The following is a 22,489-nucleotide window of genomic DNA, read 5'->3' on the forward strand; positions in this document are numbered from 1 at the left end:
CAGCAGTGGAAGGGGCTGCCTGAGGAGGTGGGGAGCTCCCCCCCACTGGCCGTCTTCAAGCAGCGGCTGGACAGATCCTTCTCCTGGATGCCTGAGGCTGATCCTGCCCTGAGCAGGGGGTGGGACTAGATGGCCTGCATGGCCCCTTCCCACTCTAGGATTCTAGGAGTCTAGTTCAGCAGTGGAATAGGCTGCCTAAGGAGGTGGTGAGCTCCCCCTCACTGGCCGTCTTCAAGCAAAACCACCTCACAGAAATGCTGATTTGATGAACCTAGGCAGATGGAGAGTGGGTGGGAAGGAGGGATCGTGTCCCTGCTTGGCTTTTGTGGCCCTTCCTTGCAGACCCAGGGAAATGCGGATGGCCACTGTGGGATAATAAGTGACTTTCCTCCAGGCGAAGGCTGGATTGTAGAGATTTTTGGTGGGGTGGGAGGATCACTTGGGCATGAAATTGGAGTCACTGTGGGTGGGCAGGTAGTTGTGGTTTCCTGCATTTTGCAGAGGGTTGGACTACATGACCCTGGAGGTCCCCTTTTCGTCCGTCTTAATTCACAAGAGAAATTGAGGCTCACCAGAAAAGGCAATCAACGGTGGTTCTGTCGTGTTTGTATACTATTTGTTTTATTATCTTGACTGGTTTTTAATGATCATTTTTATATTGTGCTTTATGACATTGTTTCATTTTTTAATTCGTTTGATTTTTTAGGTCACCCCCTCACCCAAAGTGCCTGGCAGTTACTTACAGAATTAAAGGCAAAGGTAAAAATCTGTGAACGTGCCCACCTGTGTCCCCTCCCCTTCCCACCCTCTCCAGGCCCCTGATTGGCATGGCATTTCATAGAATCACAGAGTGGGAAGGGACCTCCTGGGTCATCTAGTCCAACCCCCTGCACTATGCAGGACGCTCACAACGCTCTCGCTCCTCCAGTGTCACCTGCCACACCCTTGAACGTGAACCTTCACAGAACCTGGTTTTCATGAAATCCCGGTTGACAAAGCCTGCTCTAAATTAATGCTCACTTCTGGCTTCCCGTGTCCCTATAAATTAACGTACTTCCAAATATCCACTTGGAAGCAGGGTCCAGGGAGAGCAAATCTCAGTTAGGTCTGTACAAGTGCCTACCCAAAGATCTGGAACGACAAGGGGTGGAAGGAAAACATACCACAGAGTTCTGTCGAGTTCTCTCCCAGAGCGGTCTGATGGATGTTAACTGAAGCACGCTTTTATGTTTTGAAATTCTTTATTCACATGTATTCCAGGACTATTCCAATCAAGCAGCAGTGACAACAAACAGCGTGATCAGCGGATCGTACAATTTTATGGGTTTTTAAAATATTCACCAAAGAAACACCCATGGGTTTTGCCGGTTTTGGAATTGGAATCGGTACACGGAGGCAGTGCAGCCGCTGAACCGACAAGGCTATCAAGGCACCCTCTTTCGAACAAAGCAGCCGATTGCGAGGTCTCCCCCCCCCCGGCGGGATTTGCATCCTACAAAGTATAAATGCTTAACAACATTGCGTGATAAACCATCGTAATATCCCCACTTGGCTCTCTCTCGGAGAGATCTGTACATAATGGAATTCTCAGGCGGTTAAGGTCTGATTCCAGAGAACAGAAGACACACACAAATTGCCGTGTAGTTTAATTTCTCAGCAGGGTAAATTATGCAACATTAAATTATCTTTCAGTTACGGATCCCTCTGACTTTGACCTTCCCCCCCCCCCCACACCCGAACAGATCTGTTCCAACAATGACTGTGCTGTCCTCAGCCTTCCCTTAACACAAAAGATCCCTGCCCCATGCCTATGCCTACAGCACCTAAACATTGGGAAGGAAACCAGTGTTCAGTGCCACCTTCCCTTTTTTCTCCACATTCTTGTGTATCTCTGTTGCTTGGTAGAGTGGCGCTTGTTCCTTTTCTGCGCATTTGTTCCCTCTAGTGGTTGATTCAAGAGTACATCACTGTATGCCCAGCATAAATGCTATGTCTTGCTCCCTCTAGTGGTTGATTCAAGAGTACATCAATGTATGCCCAGCATAAATGCTATGTCTTGCTCCCTCTAGTGGTTGATTCAAGAGTACATCAATGTATGCCCAGCATAAATGATATATTTTGCACCCTCTAGTGGTGGATTCAGTAGAACATGAGATGCTTGACATACTGCAATATTAGACCGGTACTGCACTGACTCCCAGTTGAGTTCTGGGTTCGCTTCAAAGTTTTGGCTCTTACCTTTAAGGCCATACGTGGTTGAGGCCTTGATTATCTAAGAGACCACCTATCGGAATCTGTCCCCCAGAAGGCATCCCACCCCGCGGCTGCAAATTGCCTGGTAATCCCCAGTCCAAAAGAGGTCCAACTGACCTCAACCAGGCCCTGGCCTGGTGGAATGAGCTCCACGATGACAGCAGGGCCCTAATGGAACTCATGCAGTTCTGCTGGGCCTGCAAGATGGAGCTCTTCAACTGGTCTTATGATTGAGACCAGTTCCGACGGATAAAACAATACAGCCCTGCCGTACTGCAACCTAATAGCTCATTGCCTGCTCCAGTCAGAAGAACTATGGGGGATCACCAATCGCCTGGTAAATTAACTGGCTACTCTAATAACCTGCTTTAACTGAGTTTAACGGTATTGCAATTTAACTGTATTGTATTTTAACATTATTGTAAACAGCCCCAAGACAACTGTGCTGGTAGGGGCGGCCTAGAAATGTAAGAATAAATGAACAAATAAATAAAATGAACAAATCAACAAACAAATAAATAATATACGATCAAATCAACCACTAGGGGAAGGGAACCGGTTTGGAAGGTTCGGAAACACAGGAATCTTAGAGACCACATTCAATTTGTCTCCTTCTCTAATGTCTGTTCTCAGTGACCAACCAGGGTTTGCTTGTCACAAAATTGTTGGGCCAGCCCAGGGAGAGAATGGAGATATTTTAACGTCTGCTTGGAGAGTACCTTGGATCGCTCCCCACGGCGTAGCTGATAGCCTTGGAAGTTTGCTCCCCTTTGCCTCTGATCGTCTGATTCGTAACCTCACCTTCCTCACTTCTTTAAGGCACTTGGGCTGAATGTTAAGCGATTTGGCCTAGGACAAGAGTTCTGCTATGCCTGGTGCTCACAGGTTTAGATAGTCGAAGATGTGAAGCTCTGGATCTGTCGGTTGTGTCTCCAGTTCTCAAAGAGAACTAGTTTTTGGCCAGGCAAACAGAATCATAGAATCAGAGAGTTGAAAGGGAACTCCGGGGTCATCTAGTCCAACCCCCTGCAGAAGGCAGGAAATTCACACCAACCTACCCACCCACAGTGACCCGAATTCCACAGCGAACCCAACCACTTTTTTCTGCCCGCCTTCTCCTCGCAGTTTCTGTTCCTGGTATCCCCAAATTGTGAAGGAAGATGACTGAACATCTCATGAGCATGGGTCAATGAGGGAGTGGGGGGTAGATGAGAATATCTTGCATTGTTCATGGGGTTGGACTACATGACCTTTGGGGTATCTTCTGGCTTTACGTTCCAATCAATCACGGTACGGGGGGATACGCAGCACACCACTTTCTGTTCTCCAGGATGACTTCTTTCCCTTAGCGGTAGAAAATTTGGACATAGTAGAAAAGAGCCAGAGTCCAGGAGCACCTTGAAGACTAACACAATTTGTGGCAGGGAAGGAGCTTTCGGGAGTCACAGCACCCTTCTTTAGGTGCCATTGGGCTACAGACCGGACAGCGTGGCTACCCACCTTGAACATCTGGATGCAGATTGGATTCCTACATGAGCCCCTTCCAGTCTGCTATGAGGGGCCAGGGAAATCCCTGAAGCCTTGGGGGTGGATCATGTAGATGAGGGAAATCTGGGAATGAATTTCACCTAGAATCAATGATATACCATAGAGCAGGGGTGGCCAAACTGTGCCTCTCCAGATGTCCATGGACTACAATTCCCAATTCCTGCACAGCTGCAGTTTGCTCCAGATCCCTGCTCTCTGCAATCTGGCTCTCAGTTGCATTTCCAGAACTTTGGGCCCTACCTGGAGGTTGGCAGCCAGGCTACTCTACGCAGCAAAAGCAGTCTTTCGACCTCCGTCCTGCAAATCTGTAGACAGTCATAACATTCCCCAAAGTGTCTGGTAGCCTGGGAGAGACAGAATCATCTGAAGTCCAGAAGGACCTTGCAGCCCAAGAAGGTTATCGAGATCTAAGCTTTTGAAACTCAGAAGAGCCCTGCTGGATCAGACCAGTGAGGGTCCATCCAGTTCCTCTGCAGGGCCAGCAACAGGGCAGGGAGGCCGAGGCCTTCCCCTGAGAAGACCCTACTGGGTCAGACCAGTAAAGGTCAATTCAGTATCACACAGTACCCAGCCTGTTTCTTTTCAGGGCCACCAACAGGGCAGAGAGGCTGAGGCCTTCAAAAGACCATCACTAGAGTCCTGCTGGATCAGACCAGTGTAGGTTCATCTAGTTCAGCCTCTTGTCTCACACACTGGCCAACTGGTTCCTCTGGAGAGTCAACAACAGGGCAGAGAGGCCGAGGCCTTCCCCTGTTAAGAACCTCAGAAGAGCCCTCATGGGTCAGACCAGGGAGGGTCCATCTAGACCAGCATAACCTGTCCTATTCTGTGGCCAACCAGTTCCCCTGGAGGGCCAGCAACAGGGCAAAGAGGCCTCAGCCTTCAGAAGAACCTCAGAAGAGCCCTGCTGGATCACACCAGTGAGGGCCCATCTCGTCTAGCCTCTTGTCTCGCATACTGGCCAACCAGTTCCTCTGGAGGGCCAACAACAGGGCAGACAAGCCAAGGCCGTCCCCTGCCGTTGCCTCCTAGTTCTGGGATTCAGAAGATCAGTGCCTCTGAACATGGAGCTTCCCCTCAACCACCGTGGCCAGCAACCACTGAGAGACTTATCCTCCACTCCCCTGTTCAAGCTTCCTGTGGCCATCACTACCTCCTCTGGTAGCGAAGTCCCTACCTGAATCCCTCTCCGTGTCAATTTGTCTTTCGTTTTGTCCCTCACCAGCCCTTCTCCTTTACAAGCCTCGCTCTTGGCTGTTTCCCTGGGCCCTTCGATAAAGGGGAGGGGAGTTGGCCAGTTCCTAGCAGGCGCTATGAACCGCTCAGCTTGTTCCAACATTGAAGGGCACCTGGTCTCGATCCGAGGCAGGGCCTTCTCTGCCCCGGCTCCAGCCTGGAGGGATGAGATGCCAGCAGAGATGGTCAAAGGCCTGGGTGGTGAAATCCAAGCCACCTGGCCCCAGGTCGTGGTGACGGAGAATGTTCTGAGAGGGTTATTTTAACAGATATGATCTTAAATGGAAATGGTTCTATTCTGATACGAAATTTTAAACTTGGGGCTTGCCCAAGGCTGCTTCTGCAGGGGAGCAGCCTAGAAATATAAACATCAACAAACTCCCTTCTTCAGATCACCCCGAACACACACAGACCTCCCAATCAAGGGCAGACTGGCGACCTGGCTTAGGGGGAAGATTCCCCACTAGACCCACCCTCTGGAGGGCTGTGACACCAAACATAGCGGGGCTGGAGTAAGAAGAGTTTGATTTTATACCCTGCTTTTCACTCCCCGAAGGAGTCTCAAAAGCAGCTTCCAATCGCCTTCCCTTCCTCTCCCCACAACAGACACCCTGTGAGGGGAAGGGAGGCCGAGAGAGCTCTGAGAGAACAGCTCTAACAAGACTGTGACTGGCCCAAGATCACCCTGCTGCCTGCACGCGGAGGAGGAGCGAGGAATCAAACCCGGCTCGCCAGATTCGAGGCCGCCCTTCTTAACCGCTACAACCATGCCTGCTCTGCTCCATAATGTTTCATGCTATTGTTCTATTGCGTTTTAAAAAGTCGTTCCCCGGCCCGAGCCCCAGGGGAAGGGCAGACGATAAATTACATTTCATTATTATTCGTCCTCTGGCTGGCTTGTCCCCAAGCCGTTTGGGCTTCCCAGCGGGAAGAAGATCCAAAGCTCGGCTCTTGTGGCCCTTCCTTACACGGCCAGGGCAATGCCGTTTGCCTCTTTGGGGCCTGGAAGAAATTTTCCTCCGCTGGATTAGCCCCAAGGGTCCGGGAAGGGTTTTCTTCCCCTTCCTCTGAGCACAGGCGAGAACCAAAAAGGTTAGGGATGAAATCAGTTACAGAAAAAGAAGATAAACCATGTATTATCAGAGCTCAAATGTTTAAAAACATAAAAGAGTATCTATTTGGCACACACAAAACATTTACGGGAGTACACAAGTAAAGACAAAAGGGACAGACGTTGTCCTAATGCATTTCCGTCTTACAGATCTCCATCTGAGGTCCAGTATGCAGATGCACAAATAAAAAACTTATTTGGACCTTTCCTCAGAGAAACACACAGGGGGATTCTCCAATACCCAGCGGGGAATAAGAATTATTTGCTGGCTGAGGATTCTGCTAACATGAACACCTTGTAGGACCGGAACTGGCCAGAACAGACCGGATCATTTCCCCCCCCACACACACCCCTGTGAAAATTGTAAAAAAAATTAATTTACATCTGTGCACATCTGTATAATTGACCTCTTATGAAGATCTGTAAGATATGTTTTCTTTTGTGCTTTTAAACATTTGAGCTCTAATAATTAATGGTTTATATTTTACTACAATTGTGATTTTATCCCTAAACCTTTTGGTTCTCGCCTGCTTCTCAGGTTGGGTTTTTGTTTCCTTTTATGTTCCTTGTTCCTCTGAGCACAGACCAGAGATTCCTGCGGGAGTGACGGGGGGGGGGAGAGTGTTGTGATTTTTCTGCATTATGTTAGGGGGGCTGGACTAGATGACCATTGAGGTCCCTCCTGGCTCCAGGTGTCTTTGCCCACAGCTGCTTCTTTGCAACTCCACATTCCGAAACAGACCTTGGAAGAACCCTGCTGCGGCCCTGCTTTCCCTAAATTTTTGTCTCTCTCGCTGTATTTGTCGTGTATGTTGTGTATGTGTGTGTGTGGGGGGGGGTCGCTCTTCTGATAAGATCAGACTAGCCTGGTCAAGGCAAGAGACATCCAGAGGTGGCATGCCGTCCCCTGCCTCTGCACAGCCACCCTGGACTTCCTTTGGTGGTCTCCCGTCCACAAACACCAACCCTCCGCTGCAGTCCAACCAGGCAGTTCCAGCCGCATCCCAGGGACGAGCAGGGACGGACAACCGTGTGCTCCTGGCCTCTTCCGGCCCTGGGAGCTGGCGGCACGGGCCAGGATGGTGGTCCTCCATCAGCTGCGTGTTCCTAGGCCCCCCTCTTGTCGACCGTGCTGGTTCACGGTTCCCCGGCTGGCAGTAGTGACAGAACCTTGAGTGAGGAGCGAGACGGTGCGTGAAGAAGACAACAGAACATCTCAGGAGCTGTGGTAGGATAAATAAGTGTGATCATGCTGCTTGAGAAGAAGACACCACCAAGGAGAACAAACTGAGCACAGACGGGCGGACGGATGGACGAACGGACGGACGGAAGGAAGGAAGGAAGGAAGGAAGGAAGGAAGGAAGGAAGGAAGGAAGGAAGGAAGGAGAGAGAGGCAGGGAAGGAAGGAAGGAAGGAAGGAAGGAAGGAAGGAAGATCAGTCCAGGGTTAAAAGAAGGAAGGAAGGAAGGAAGGAAGGAAGGAAGGAAGGAAGGAAGGAAGGAAGGAAGGAAGGAAGGAAGGAAGGAAGGAAGGAAGGAAGGAAGGAAGGAAGGAAGGAAGGACCTTCTTTCTCATCAGAGCGACAAACAGGAGCCCAAACGGCGTGGCATTAGAGAAGGTCAAAATCTAAAGCAGTGATCTGGGCTACGGGGGCCCTCCAGAAATTGAAGCTGTTGAACTGAAGGAGGGTGTCTTTCTCGACTCCATCTTCTAAGGCGCCCTGCTTCTTCCGGTCTCCCGACAGGATGCCGTAGCCCCCCTTCGGCTTGTAGACCGCCCTGTCGGTCAGCTGCAGGCATTCCAGCTCGGACAGGTCCAGTTCCGGAATGGGCATCCTCCAGTAGAGGAAAGAGTTGTACTGGGAGTTGACGGTGTCCCTCATGGCTCACTGGGAAGGAAAGGGGAAGGGGACGCTGTTAGGGACGGTAGCTGCGGCCGATAGCAGAGACAAGAGAAACTTGTCAAATCCAGTAAGTCCTTTAGAGATCAGTAAGATTTGGGGAGTGTGAACTTAATGTTGGAGTAACAACAAAACTACAGTCCAAAAGCACCTTTAAGACCAACAAAGATTTATTCAAGGCGTGAGCCTTTAAGTGCAAGCACTCTTCCTCAGTCTAATGCAGGGGTAGTCAACCTGTGGTCCTCCAGATGTCCATGGACTACAATTCCCATGAGCCCCTGCCAGCAAACGCTGGCAGGGGCTCATGGGAATTGTAGTCCATGGACATCTGGAGGACCACAGGTTGACTACCCCAGGTCTAATGAACAACCATTGTAACAGTGGAGATATAAGGCAAAAGCTAATTATGGCAAATTAGTAAAGGGTGTCACAACATCCAAATTAAGCCCTATGAAGCCATGTGATAATTCTTTGCCAAAACAGCCGGTCAGTCCCCTTGAGTTCAATTGTGGTTCACAAAAACATTGGAGAAATAAAACTGTCTATGTTAGTAATAAATGTCAGACACTTTCCCAGTTCTCGCTGGCCTCCTCCGTCTCCACCCAAGCGTGGAAACAACCCTGCAAGTGACAAACTGTGCGGGCAGCTATCTTGTCCAGAGACCAGAGAGTTAAATTCAAAATTACATTACATATTACTAACATCCCATTACAGTCACGTTGCCCCAAATAAAATAAATTAAAAAGGAGAGAGGATTGTAAGGAATGTGGTTATAAGAGTTGAACAAGGTTAGCATGCCTAGTGAGATAAGAAACCCATGTCCTTGTTGAGTCCAGGGTATGCCATTGTTTTGAGTGTTGGAGTGAATGATTCACCATGCCTGGACAACTGGAGGCGCTACATCATTCTAAGGGTAATTAAGAAGAAGAAGAAGAAGAAGAAGAAGAATTGGTTCTTATATGCTGGTTTTCCCTACCCGAAGGAGGCTCAAAGGGGCTTACAGTCGCCTTCCCTCTCCTCTCCCCACAACAGACACCCTGTGAGGGAGGGGAGGCTGAGAGAGCCCTGAGATTACTGAAGAAGAAGAAGAGTTGGTTCTTATATGCCGCTTTTCTCTACCCGAAGGAGTCTCAAAGCGGCTTACAGTTTCCTTCCCTTTCCTCTCCTCACAACAGACACCCTGTGGGGTGGGTGAGGCTGAGAGAGCCCTGATATCACTGCCCGGTCAGAACGGTTTTCTCAGTGCCGTGGTGAGCCCAAGGTTACCCAGCTGGTTGCATGTGGGGGAGCGCCGAATCGAACCCGGCATGCCAGATTAGAAGTCCGCACTCCTAACCACTGCACCAAACTGGCTCTTAAGATGTTATCTCCTCAAATGGGATGCCTCTCCTGGTCTTGATCTGAGAGCTGCCCGCTAATTCCTCCACTCTCTTTGTCCTCTCCCTCCCTGCACCTGGCCTTCCACAGAGGCACACATCTCCGCAGCTGTCTCCTGTAGAAACTGTGTCCTGTCCCAAATGTGAACTGGATCGACCTGAATAAATGTAAGTTGAGCTTTTTTTGCAATACGCTTCTTGGGAGTTTTATTTACCGCACCTAGGGTCCCACTTCTGTAACGGAGAAAACTCTGCTGTACTAACCAAACATCCCAAAACCTCCAAGAGTGAACCAATGAGGTTTTGGGCCTATGAACGGTCACAGACCCCCACGCTCCCAAAACCGTGCTCATCTATAAGGTGCCCTTGGGACTCAGAAATCACCCTCTTCTGCAGATCAGCATGATGATTTTGACAGGATTAGGGATGCCAACCTCCCAGTGGGACCTGGAGACCCCTGGAATTACAGCTCATCTCCCGTGGAGAAAAGGTCCTCTTGAGAGGGTGGACTTTGGAGGGCACTGTACACTCCCCCCCCACCAAGGTCCCTTTCTTCCCCAGGGTCCCTCCCCAAATTTCTCCCCAAAGCTTGAATTTGGCAGCCCTACCCCCTCATCCCCTGCCAGTGGTCAGTAGGATGTTACAATACCCCTCAGAGCAGTAGAGTCCCGCTTTCCTGGAATTGACACCCACCTTAAGCACCCAAGCCTCCTACCGCTTGGGAATTGTGTGCTGCAGACAAATGACATCATAATCACCGTGGAATCATTATAGAATCATTGGATGGGACCTCCAGGGTCATCTAGTCCAGCCCCCTGCAGACTGCAGGAAATTCACATGAATTCACGCGTTCCCCATGCCTGGGCGGGGTGCAATTAACACCTGCACCAGCGGCCAGGAATTTGGACGTGACCTTTGATGCTTCCCTTTCAATGGAGGCTGAGGTCATGAACGTAGCCCAGACGGCATTTTTCTACCTGCGCCAAGCCCGGCTACTAGTGCCCTACCTGTCTCCGGAACACCTGGAGGGCCCTACCTGTCCCCGGAACACCTGGAGATCCCATATCCAGCCTGTGCTGCAACAGCTGCACTGTGGTTACCTGTCTGCTTCCGGATCAAGTTCAAGGTTCTGGTTTTAACCTTTAAGGTTATACGCGGCCTGGGCCCTGCCTCTCTGAGGGACTACTTGTCTGCCCATGTCCCCCATAAGGCACTTTGTTCTGTGGATATGAATCTCCTGGTCCCAGCCTGGTCGAACGAGCTCCAGAAGAGCTGAGGGCCCTGACGGAGCTGTCAACATTCTGCAGGGCACTCTTCCCCCAGGCATCTGGTTAATGCTGGGGGAGATACCGGGGTTCGATCTATGCACTCATATAGTGCTGGCTCACTATATGAGCTCACGCCCTGAATAAATCTTCCTTGGTCTTAAAGGTGCTACTGGACTCTGATTTTATTTTTTCTGGGTTTGTTCTGCTTCCGTCATTTGGCCAGTTTGTTTGTTTGACCTCCAGGTGGCAAAGATCAGGTCCCCTGGAGCACATGGCCACCTTGAGGTCTCCTCCCCGATGCTGTTTTAACATCTACGTGGCAGAGAGAGAGAGAGACAGACAGAGAAGGAACAGAAAACAAAAAACCTACCTGGAATGAGCTGGGACCTGAAAATCTGGGGGTCTGTGCCATTTAGGCCACAGGTGACAAAAATATATGAACAGTTATTGCATGCAGCTTAAAAAATATTCTTTCAGGTTAAAAACACACACAAAACCCATCGGCCCTTATTAGAAAATTGCACTATGCACCATACAATCTTAGGCCTGCTTCAGGAGGTGTGTAATGGAAACATGGGGACCTGTGAACTCCCTCCAAGAAGTTGCCCAGAGGGACGGAGCAGAACCAATGGGATGAAATGAATTCAAAAGAATTTTTGGCTCAACACCTGGAAGAAGCACGGCTTTCTCGAGAACAAGTCATGTCAGACTCACCTTATCTCCTTTTTTGAGAAAGTGACTACCTTGCTAGATTAGGGGGGTGCTGTGAACACAGTTTACCTTGATTTCAGTAAGTCTTTGGATAAGGTTCCATGAGAAATTCTTCTTGGTAAGTTGGTAAAATGTGGTATGAATCCTATTAGAATCATAGAATCATAGAGTTGGAAGGGGCCATAGAGGCCATCTAGTCCAACCCCCAGCTCAACGCAGGATTAGCCCTAAGCATCCAAGAAAAGTGTGTATCCAGCCTTTGCTTGAAGACTGCCAGTGAGGGGGAGCTCACCACCTCCTTAGGCAGCCTATTCCACTGCTGAACTACTCTGACTGTGAAAATACTTTTCCTGATATCTAGCCTATATTGTTGTACTTGAAGCTTAAACCCATTACTGCGTGTCCTCTCCTCTGCAGCCAGCAGAAACAGCATCCTGCCCTCCTCCAAGTGACAACCTTTCAAATACTTAAAGAGGGCTATCATGTCCCCTCTCAACCTCCTTTTCTCCAGGCTGAACATTCCCAAGTCCCTCAACCTATCTTCATAGGGCTTGGTCCCTTGGCCCCAGATCATCTTCGTCGCTCTTCTCTGTACCCTTTCAATTTTGTCTACGTCCTTCTTGAAGTGAGGCCTCCAGAACTGCACACAGTACTCCAGGTGTGGTCTGACCAGTGCCGTATACAATGGGACTATGACATCTTGTGATTTTGATGTGATGCCTCTGTTGATACAGCCCAAAATGGCATTTGCCTTTTTTACCGCTGCATCACACTATCTGCTCATGTTTAGTTTACAATCCACAAGTACCCCAAGGTCTCGTTCACACACGCCTAGCTTAGGTGGATTTTTTACTGTTAGGTGGATCAAGAACTGGTTGACAGATTGCACCCAAAGGGGGCTTGGAAATGGTTCGTCATCTTCTTGGGGAGGAGGGACTTGTGGAGTTCCCCAAGGATCTGTCCTGGGGCCTGTGTTGTTCAACGTGTTCATAAATGATTTGGATGAGGGATTAGAGGGGATACTTATTAAATTTGCAGACGATACTAAACTGGGAGGGGGAGCAAACACAACTGAAGACAGCAACAGAATACAGGATGATCTTGATAGGCTCGAGAAGTGGGCTAAACGGAATAAAATGAAGTTCAATAGGGACAAATGTAAAGTTCTGCATTTAGGTAGGAAGAACCAAATACACCAATATAAGATGGGGGAGACTTGTCTTGGCAGTAGCATGTGCAAAAAGGATCTAGGAGTCTTAGTAGGCCAGACATTGAACATGAGTCAGCAGTGTGACTCGGTGGCTAATAAGGCAAATGGGATTTGGGGCTGTATCCGACGGAGTATCGTGTCCAGATCACGGGAGGTGATGGTACCGCTTTACTCTGCTCTGGTTCGGCCTCACTTGGAGTCCTGTGTTCAGTTTTGGGCACCCCAGTTGAAGAGGGATGTAGACAAACTGGAGCGTGGCCAGAGGAGGGCAACAAAGATGGTGAGGGGTTTGGAGACCAAGACGTAGGAGGAAAGGTTGGGGGAGCTTGGTCTGTTTAGCCTGGAGAGTAGAAGACTGAAAGGGGATCTGATAAACATCTTCAAGTAGTTCAAAGGCTGCCATATGGAGGATGGAGCAGAGTTGTTCTCTCTTGCCCTGGAGGGATGGACCAGAACCAATGGGATGCAATTAATCCAAAAGAAATTCTGTCTAAACATCTGGAAGACGTTCCTGATGGTTAGAGCGGCTTCTCAGTGGAACAGGCTTCCTCGGGAGGTGGTGGGTTCTCCATCTTTGGAGATTTTTAAGCAGAGGCTGGAGAGCCATCTGATGGAGAGGCTGATTCTGTGAAGGCTCAAGGGGGTGGCAGGTGACAGTGGAGAAGCAAGAGGGTTGTGAGTGTCCTGCATAGTGCAGGGGGTTGGACTAGATGACCCAGGAGGTCCCTTCCAACTCTATGATGCTATGATTCCATTACTTTGAAGCTGGCAGCGGTGCTTGTCATACTCCCTTGCCACAGAAATGCTAGTCCAGGGCCAGGCAGGGAGCCTGGCAACCAGCTCCTGCCCTGGGAGCATACCCTGCAGCTAAATGACCCCGTTGCAGCCAGAGCCCTGACCAGCAGGTGGTCCAGAGGCTGAGCCTCAGTGGGAAGGGGAGGGAAGCTGGACGTCTGGGCCTCTCAGTGGGAATCCCGCCTAACGACCAGTGGTGGCAGTGAGTGACCCAGAGAGATTACATTTATTTCAGAACATGTAAGTTGGCCTTTATTTTGCCAAATACGTCTTGGGAGAGTTATTTCTTGCACTCAGGATCATGTTTCTAAGGTTGGGCCAACTGTACTATATTAACCAAGTATCCCACTACCTGGAGGAGGAGGAGGAGGAGGAAGAAGAAGAAGAGTTGGTTCTTATATGCTGCTTTTCTCTACATGAAGGAGGCTCAAAGCAGCTTCCAATCGCCTTCCCTTTCCTCTCCCCACAACAGACACCCTGTGAGGGAGGGGAGGCTGAGAGAGCCCTGAGATTACTGAAGAAGAAGAAGAGTTGGTTCTCATATGCCGCTTTTCTCTACCCAAAGGAGTCTCAAAGAGGCTTACAGTCGCCTTCCCATTCCTCTCCCCACAACAGACACCCTGTGGGGTGGGTGAGGCTGAGAGAGCCCTGAGATTACTGAAGAAGAAGAAGAGTTGGTTCTTATATGCCGCTTTTCCCTACCCGAAGGAGGCTCAAAGCGGCTTACAGTCGCCTCCCCTTTCCTCTCCCCACAACAGACACCCTGTGGGGTGGGTGAGGCTGAGAGAGCCCTGATATTCCTGCTCGGTCAGAACAGTTTTATCAGTGCTGTGGGGAGCCCAAGGTCACCCAGCTGGTTGCATGTGGGAGAGTGCAGAATCGAACCCGGCATGCCAGATTAGAAGTCCACACTCCTAACTACTACACCAAAGGGGTTGCGTTCTTCCCAATGTAACACATTTGTAGTTTTGGGGGGTGTCAGACTGCCAGCTCAGGTCTCCCTCAGCCACAAGGCACCTGTTAACAGATTTGGGTGACATGCTGGCATAGAGCTATTCCTCGAAAAGTGTGATTTGGGTGTGGCGATCAATGGTCTGATCTCAGGCTAGATTACTGTAATCCGCTCTGAATGGGCTGCCCTTGGAAACTGTCTGGAAATTTCCTTTGCTCCAAAATGCAGTAGCCAGATGACATAGGGGAAATCACATGAGCCCATCTGCTGAAAGTTCTGTTCTGGCTGTCCATCAGTTTCTGGACACTATTGAAGGTGACAGTTTTTATCTTCAAGGCTCTGGACACCTTGGGGTCAGACCCAGAGTTGGCATCCCAGTCAGGAGACCCCCTTGCTTTACCCTTGCTATCAGGGTGGGTGTCTACTTGCATCCCTGTTCTTTACAGTGGCGCCTAGAAGTTGTCAACATCGCCCCATTCTCCTCCCCTTCCCAGTTCATAAGACCCTCTGAAGAGCCCTGCTGGATCAAGCCTGTGAATGTCCATCCAGCCTCCTGTCATGCACAATCGTCAACCAGCTCTTCTGGAGGGCCAACAACAGGGAATGGAGGCCAAGGCCTTCATAAGAACCTCAGAAGAGCCTTACTGGATCAAACCAGTGAAGGTCCATCTAATCCAATCTCCTGCACCACCCAGTGGCCAGCCAGTTCCTCTGCAGGGCCAGCCACAGGGCAGGGAGGCCGAGGCCTTCCCCTGAGAAGACCCTCAGAAGAGCCCTGCTGGGTCAGGCCAGGGAGGGTCCCTCCAGTCCAGCCTCCCGTCTCACCCAGGGGCCAGCCAGGTCCTCTGCAGGGCCAGCCACAGGGCAGAGAGGCCGAGGCCTCCCCCTGAGAAGACCCTCAGAAGAGCCCTGCTGGGTCAGGCCAGGGAGGGTCCCTCCAGTCCAGCCTCCCGTCTCACCCAGGGGCCAGCCAGTTCCTCTGCAGGGCCAGCCACAGGGCAGAGAGGCCGAGGCCTTCCCTTGAGAAGACCCTCAGAAGAGCCCTGCTGGGTCAGGCCAGGGAGGGTCCCTCCAGTCCAGCCTCCCGTCTCACCCAGGGGCCAGCCAGTTCCTCTGCAGGGCCAGCCACAGGGCAGAGGGGCCAAGGCCTTCGAAAGAACCTCAAAAGGGCCCTGCTGGGTCAGATCACTGAGGGCCCATCGTGTCCAGCCTCCCGTCTGACCAGTTCCTCTGAATTCCACCAACAGGGCTCGGAGCAGAGGCCTTCCCATGATAATTCCTCTCGGTGCTGGAATTCATAGGTCTAGTGCCTCTGAATGTGGCTGTTCCCCTCAGCCACCCTGGCGAGTGGCCATCGATACGCTAGTCCCCCATGAATCTATCCAATCCCAGTTTCAAGCTCTTTGTTCCTGTGGCCCTCCCCACCTCCTCTGGCAGCCAATTCCGCATTTTGCTCCCTCCCTGTGTAAAGCTGTCTTTCCTTTTGCCCACCCTGAACCTACTGCCCATCGGCTGCACTGGACATCCTCGAATTCTAGTCTTTCCAGAGAGCGAGAGAAAGTTCCCTTTGTCTTCTGTCTCCACCCCATGCCTCACTTTATCAACCTCTCTCCTGTCACCACCCTTCAAGCCTTTCCTCTTCCTTTCCTTCCACATGGCTCCTCACAAAAGCCCATCCAGCTCTGTGCCGACCGGCATTATGAACACAGGGGGTTCCGCCCTGGGCGTTATTTCAGCCGCATTTATCCTCCCATCTGGGTCCAGCTGTCAGCAGGTGTATCTGCGTTCTCCCTGGCCCCTGCTCTTTGGCCGGCCTGATAGCTGTGCCAGCTTTGCTATTCCCCTGGCAATTCCCTTCTGCCCGATAAACCCCCTTCCACCCCTGCTCTGAGAGGGAGACCATGCTCTGCCTTTGGGAATAAGCCACCCCGCCATCTTCCTTCAGGAAGATGCCTGGTCATTCATGATCCATGCGGGCGCACGGGATGGCCTCTGTCTCTGTGCATTTCTGCAAAAATCATATCGCTTCCGACTTCACGGACCAGCTGCCAGGAAAGTCCGTTTGCGGCGCACCCCGCAATGAAAGGGAAATCTGTGTTCTAAAATAGCATCTCCCTCATCGGGATGCATGAATAGACATTTATGCGCACCCATGCGCGCCTATTTCCGGAGGTCTCGCTCCTCTCTCTCCTTTTTTTGCCCGATGACTGGCGTAATTTAAAATTAACACGAGAGGAGCAGTGACGGACTTAATTTATATATAGCGAGGAAACCGGGCGGACGGCAGATTAAAATTTTAAAACCTTGTTCTATAGGGGCTTTTATCGAGCACTCTTCGCCCTTTCCTTTTTAAAAAGAAGCCACCTGCTAAATGCTTAAGCATCCGGGAGGGTCTATTTATTACGGGGTTTAAATGACCAGATATAGAAAGCTTTACACAGGAGAAGTTCGTGACCGACCCGGGTCCGTTTAATCCCTCTCTGCAAGTGGACAAGAGTCAAGGGGCAGGAGCGGAAGCAAATGAACCGGACCCTTCCCCTGAGAAATGATCCCTCTTTTTAGCAAACAAATCAGAGCAAAGCACGGAATATATTTCTCCCATTCTCTTACCTTATGGAGGAAGAACTGGGGGAGCTGCTGGCTGCTAGAACAACGGAGAGGAGCGTCTTTGTGCCAAAGGAGCCCGCTGGTCCAGCCGTGTACAGATGGTCTATGCGCTGTTCTTCCCTGCTTTTGTCTGGGCGTGTATGCGCTGCGCACACTCTCTCTCCTACACCCCCTCCTACTCTCTCTCTGCTGCAATGCAGCCCCTCCTAAAGAGGCAGCTGAATTACCCCCTCCTTGACAAGGCTTCGAGACCCGTGAATCAGTTATAGGAATAATTTTTTTCTATTTACAGTCATGGGGAGGGAGGGGAGAAGCCGGCAGATGACAGCGGGATATTATTGTATGCGCTCAGAGGGCGTGCTCGCTAGCCAGGGACAGGAGAGAACCCTCCAGGAAAAAGGAGAAGGAAATAATTAATTTGTATTCGCCGAAAATTATTAGTGTTAATTAGAATTAGTTGGTGATTCATTCATTTCTGTTGTACCCAAATCTGGTCTTCTAGGTGCAAGGTGCAGCGTTAGAATGCATTTGCTTTTTGGGGGAGATCACTACTCCCCAGCGCTCCAGCTGAAATTTAATTCCCATCCTGCCACGATTGAGGTGCCAACTCTGGGCTGTGAAATTCCTGGAGATTTGAGAGGTTGGTATTTGGTGACAGGAGGGACCTCAAGGGGCTATAATGCCCTAGAGCAGGGATAGTCAACCTGCGGTCCTCCAGATGTTCATGGACTACAATTCCCATGAGCCCCTGCCAGCGTTTGCTGGAGGTTGACTACCCCTGCTCTAGAGGGTACCCTCCAAAGCAGCCACAATCTCCAAGAAAACTGATTTTTGTGGCTGTAGTAAGTCCACAAGATCGCCAGGCCTCACCTGGAGGTTGGCAGCACTGCACCATGAGTGCAAGCCACACCCACCCAGCCACGCCCCTGCAGTTTCCTTGTGCTTTCATGGCAGGTTCAGTTTGCTTCCTCTGTTAATGGAAAGAGCGGTTCTTCCAGAATTTGCTTAATTGTACCGGAAAGCCATTTTAAGAGCTGGAACGGAGGAGGAACTGGCAGAATTTGGCTGGCATCTCTCCATACAAATTTGATGGTCAGTTTTACCGTAAGAATTTTCAGTTCTGGCTCGACTGAAATCTAGCAGCAGTGCTGGAGACCCACAAGGTTTTTCGGGGCTGGAGCTTTCAAGAGCCCCTCGCCCTTCCTTGGAGCTTCTACGGTGTTTTCCGTGTTTTATTCCTCCCTGGGAAGAATTCCAGCCGCTCCAAGGAGAGGAAACTTCAAGGTATTTTAAAAGGCTGCCATATTGAGGATGGAGCAGAGTTGTTCTCTCTTGCCTTGGAGGGACAGACCAGAACGAATGGGATGAAATTAATTCCAAAGAAATTCCATCTCAACCTCCGGAAGAAGTTCCTGTCAGTCAGAGCGGTTCCTCAGTGGAACAGGCTTCCTCGGGAGGTGGTGGGTTCTCCATCTTTGGAGATTTTTCAACAGAGGCTGGAGAGCCATCTGACGGAGAGGCTGATTCTGTGAAGGCTCAAGGGGGTGGCAGGTGACAGGGGAGGAGCGAGAGGGTTGTGAGTGTCCTGCATAGTGCAGGGGGTTGGACTAGATGACCCAGGAGGTCCCTTCCAACTCTGTTATTATTCTATGATGCTATGATTCTAAGGTAGGGATGCCGCCGTCCAGGTGGTAGCTGAGGATCCCCATAATTCCAGCTTCTCACCAAACTACAGAGGTCAGTTCTTCTGGAGAAAATGGGTGCTTTGAAGGGGGGGAACTCTGTGGTATTGAACCCTACCAAGGTCCCTGTCCCCCCCGACCCACTGCCAAGCTCCACCCTGGATCTGGCCAATTTACCTCCATCCCTCACAGGTGGCCAATGGGGGACCTGACCACCCGAATTCAAGGTGCTGCTGGTAGACCTTCCATTCTGGATGTGAAGACTACATTTCTTCATTTCTTCACATTCTGTAACTTCCTCTATCCTGACCCGGAAATTGCAGCTGGTACAGAATGCAGCTGCCAGGGTCCTCACAGGAACATCTTGGAGGGCCCATGTCCAGCCTGGGCTGAGGCAGCTCCATTGGTTGCTGGTGGTGGTCCAGATTAGGTTCAAGGTCATGGTGTTGACCTTTAAGGCCCTTCATAGTTTGGGACCCACATATCTGGGCAGAAGACAGTCTGTGCTCTGCAGGTACTAACTTGTTGATCATTCCTGGCCCCAGAGATGCTCACCTGGCCTCGACCAGGGCCAGGGCCTTTTTGGTCTTGGCCCCTACCTGGGGGAATGAGCTCCCGGAGGAGCTGTGGGCTCTTAGAGAGCTTCCGGCTTTCTTTAGGGCCTGCAAGACAGAGTTCTTCCGCCAGGTTTATGGTCGGGACCAGTGCTAGAGCAGGTGCTATGGGTCGCCCTTGGCATTGGTGCCTGTCCATCTTGGCACCATCTTGGGGGCCATCTTGGGAAGGCACCATCTTGGGGCCTTCCTGTTAGGGAGATTCTATGGATTTTTCCTATCTGTTGGGATTTATGTATTGCATTATTGGGGTTTTTAATGGGTTTTATTGTCTTTTTGTTTGGATTGTGACCAGCCGTGAGTCGGTTTCCGAGACCAGCGGGCTATAAAAGCCAATTGTAAATAATAATAATAAATAAATAATAATTTTCCTGTCTTACTTTCTCTTCTTTTATAAGGATTGGGTTGCCAAGCTCCAGGTGAAGGCTGGACAGTCCCCTGGGATTACCACTGTTCTCCAGCCTACAAAGATCAGTTCTCCTGGGGAAAATCCCTGTCTCTGTTTTTTCAGGCTTAGCTATCCAAGCACTGCTCCTTTCCTCCTCTGGGGATGGCTTTTCACCAGAGCTGTCTTTAGGGGGCGATGAAGGTCTATTGCAGGGGTAGTCAAACTGCGGCCCTCCAGATGTCAGTGGACTACAATTCCCAGGAGCCCCTGCCAGCATTCGCTGGCAGAGGCTCCTGGGAATTGTAGTCCACGGACATCTGGAGGGCCGCAGTTTGACTACCCCTGGTCTATTGTATTATGGCCTATTGCAGGGGTAGTCAAACTGCAGCCCTCCAGATGTCCGTGGACTACAATTCCCAGGAGCCTCTGCCAGCGAATGCTGGCAGGGGCTCCTGGGAATTGTAGTCCACGGACATCTGGAGGGCCGCAGTTTGACTACCCCTGGCCTATTGTTTTATCTGCAGGCTCCACAGGCTTATTTGGGGGGGGGGTGTGCCCCGAATTACCCCTTACGGACCCACGTTCTCTTGCGTTGGGCAGAGCTTGATTCCAATGGGTCCTTTCTGCCGGCTGCTTTTTTTCCTGCCAGGGGTACTGTGTTCCTGGTAAGGGTTGCCAACCTCCAAGGGAGATCTTCTGAAATTACAGCAGATCTCCAGATGACAGAGATCAGTTCCCCTGGAGAGAATAGCTGCTATTGAGGGTGGGATCTTACCCTGCTTTGTCCCCCCTTCTCCAACTCCCCCCCCTCCTCAGGTTCCACCCCTAACTCTCCAGGAAAGCCCCAAGCAAGAGTTGGCAAGCCTACGGTAATCCTGGCCACTGTGCGAGACAGGATGGACCACTGGGCTCATCCAGCAGGGCTTTTCTTAGATTCTTAGGACCTAGAATCATAGAATCACAGAATCATAGAGTTGGAAGGGGCCATACAGGCCATCTAGTCCAACCCCCTGCTCATCGCAGGATCGGCCCTAAGCAGCCTAAAGCATCCAAGAAAAGTGTGTATCCAACCTTTGCTTGAAGACTGGCAGTGAGGGGGAGCTCACCACCTCCTTAGGCAGCCTATTCCACTGCTGAACTACTCTGACTGTGAAAAACGTTTTCCTGATATCTAGCCTATATCGTTGTACTTGTAGTTTAAACCCATTACTGCGTGTCCTCTCCACTGCAGCCAGCAGAAACAGCATCCTGCCCTCCTCCAAGTGACAACCTTTCAAATACTTAAAGAGGGCTATCATGTCCCCTCTCAACCTCCTTTTCTCCAGGCTGAACATTCCCAAGTCCCTCAACCTATCTTCCTAGGGCTTGGTCCCTTGGCCCCAGATCATCTTCGTCGCTCTCCTCTGTACCCTTTCAATTTTATCGACGTCCTTCTTGAAGTGAGGCCTCCAGAACTGCACACAGTACTCCAGGGGTGGTCTGACCAGTGCCGTATACAATGGGACTATGACATCTTGTGATTTTGATGTGATTTTGATGTGATGCCCCTGTCATGTACAGCTTGGAAATGACAGAGCTCTGAGAGAACTGTGACTGGCCCAAGGTCACCTAGCTAGCTGCATGTGGCAGACTGGGGAATCCAACCAGGCTCCACAGATTAAAAGCCCATCTAGTCAAGCATCCTGTCTCACACAGCGGCTGGCCTTTTTCCTCTGGACAGCCAACAACAGGGCATACAAGAAGAAGAGTTAGTTTTTTTTAATACCACGCTTTTCACTGCCCAAAGGAGTCCCAAATTGGCTTATAATCACCTTTCCCTTCCTCTCTCCACAACAGACATCCTGTGAGGTTATGTGGGGCCGAGAGAGCTCTGAGAGAACTGTTCTGCATGAATATCTCTAACAGGTCTGTGACTGGCCCAAGGTCACCCAGCTGGCTGAATGGGGAGGAGGAGCAGGGAATCAAACCCAGCTCTCCAGATTAGATGCCACTGATTTTAACCACTATGCCAAATTGGCTCTTGTGAACCTTGTAAGGTGAGGCTGCATTATCACCTGAAGCCCAGTAACCGGAAAGGTGCAGGAGAAAAAGGCCTCCAGGTATATGCTTGGCAGGTGAGGCTGAATTCCCTCATTCTGCCAGGTAAACCTAGTACTGGGCAAGAAGGCTGCTCTTATTGATTTATTGCTTATATATATATATATTTATATAGCGGCCTCCCTTGCAGCTCAGGGCGGTTTACATAGAACTTAGAAAACACAGAAATAAGTACAGCAGGAAGGGATGTGTCAGTGTGTGTCTCTTGTGGCCCTTCCTTGCAGATCTAGGGAACTGCTGTCCACCCCCGTGGGATGGTGAATAGGGACAGCCATTCTGGGAATAAATAATATAAATAAAAATAAAATTGTGTGGCTGTCTCCACCTCCCGTGGCAGCCATTTTGTGTCTGGCTCCACCTCCTGGGGCAGCCATTTTTGGCGGCTCCTCCTCCTGGGGCCGCCATTTTGTGGCAGCCTCCTCCTCCTGTGGCCGCCATTTTGTTGCTACACCCACCATGCTAGGCCAGAATTCCAAAGGGGCCCACAGGCTCAAAAAAGGTTGCGGACCCCTGAACTAGGTCATGAGGTATAGGTCTGGTTTTAGTTCCGTAAAAGAAAGGATTCTGCACAGGAATTGGCTCAGGTGGCTGCTGGTCTTCACACCTGAGGGCAAACTATAAGCAATTCTTTCTTCCGTCTGGCCAGCCGCCCGGCAGAGATCTCTGGCAACTACATTTAGGGCTGATCCTGCGTTGAGCAGGGGGTTGGACTAGATGGCCTGTATGGCCCCTTCCAACTCT

General features: G+C 50.6%; 1 protein-coding gene across 3 annotated transcripts; it reads right to left on the bottom strand.

The window, feature by feature from the left end:
• Positions 1-1,222: 1,222 nt before the first annotated feature.
• On the bottom strand, positions 1,223-17,161 carry MLLT11 (MLLT11 transcription factor 7 cofactor). 3 transcript variants are annotated; one of them, XR_013228068.1, is made up of 3 exons: positions 16,971-17,161; positions 7,692-8,036; positions 1,223-7,545 (listed from the first exon to the last, which is right to left on the bottom strand). XR_013228068.1 is itself a non-coding variant. In XM_077319947.1 (2 exons), the coding sequence occupies exon 2, from the start codon at positions 8,028-8,030 to the stop codon at positions 7,758-7,760; it is 273 nt and encodes a 90-aa protein (XP_077176062.1). In that variant the 5' UTR covers positions 8,031-8,036; positions 10,118-10,163; the 3' UTR covers positions 7,572-7,757. The 3 variants fall into 3 exon arrangements, 2 of the variants coding, with proteins under 2 accessions (XP_077176062.1, XP_077176047.1); XM_077319947.1 differs by lacking the exons at positions 1,223-7,545; positions 16,971-17,161 and adding an exon at positions 10,118-10,163 and having other exon boundaries at positions 7,572-8,036; XM_077319932.1 differs by lacking the exon at positions 1,223-7,545 and having other exon boundaries at positions 7,576-8,036; positions 16,971-17,160.
• Positions 17,162-22,489: the final 5,328 nt, after the last annotated feature.

The sequence above is a fragment of the Paroedura picta genome, chromosome 1 (genome assembly GCF_049243985.1).
Source record: "Paroedura picta isolate Pp20150507F chromosome 1, Ppicta_v3.0, whole genome shotgun sequence".
Taxonomy (NCBI): Eukaryota; Metazoa; Chordata; class Lepidosauria; order Squamata; family Gekkonidae; genus Paroedura; species Paroedura picta.

Excerpts from the sequence above, each read along its gene's own strand:
- MLLT11 (XM_077319947.1), bottom strand. The coding sequence starts at position 8,030 with ATGAGGGACACCGTCAACTCCCAGTACAACTCTTTCCTCTACTGGAGG.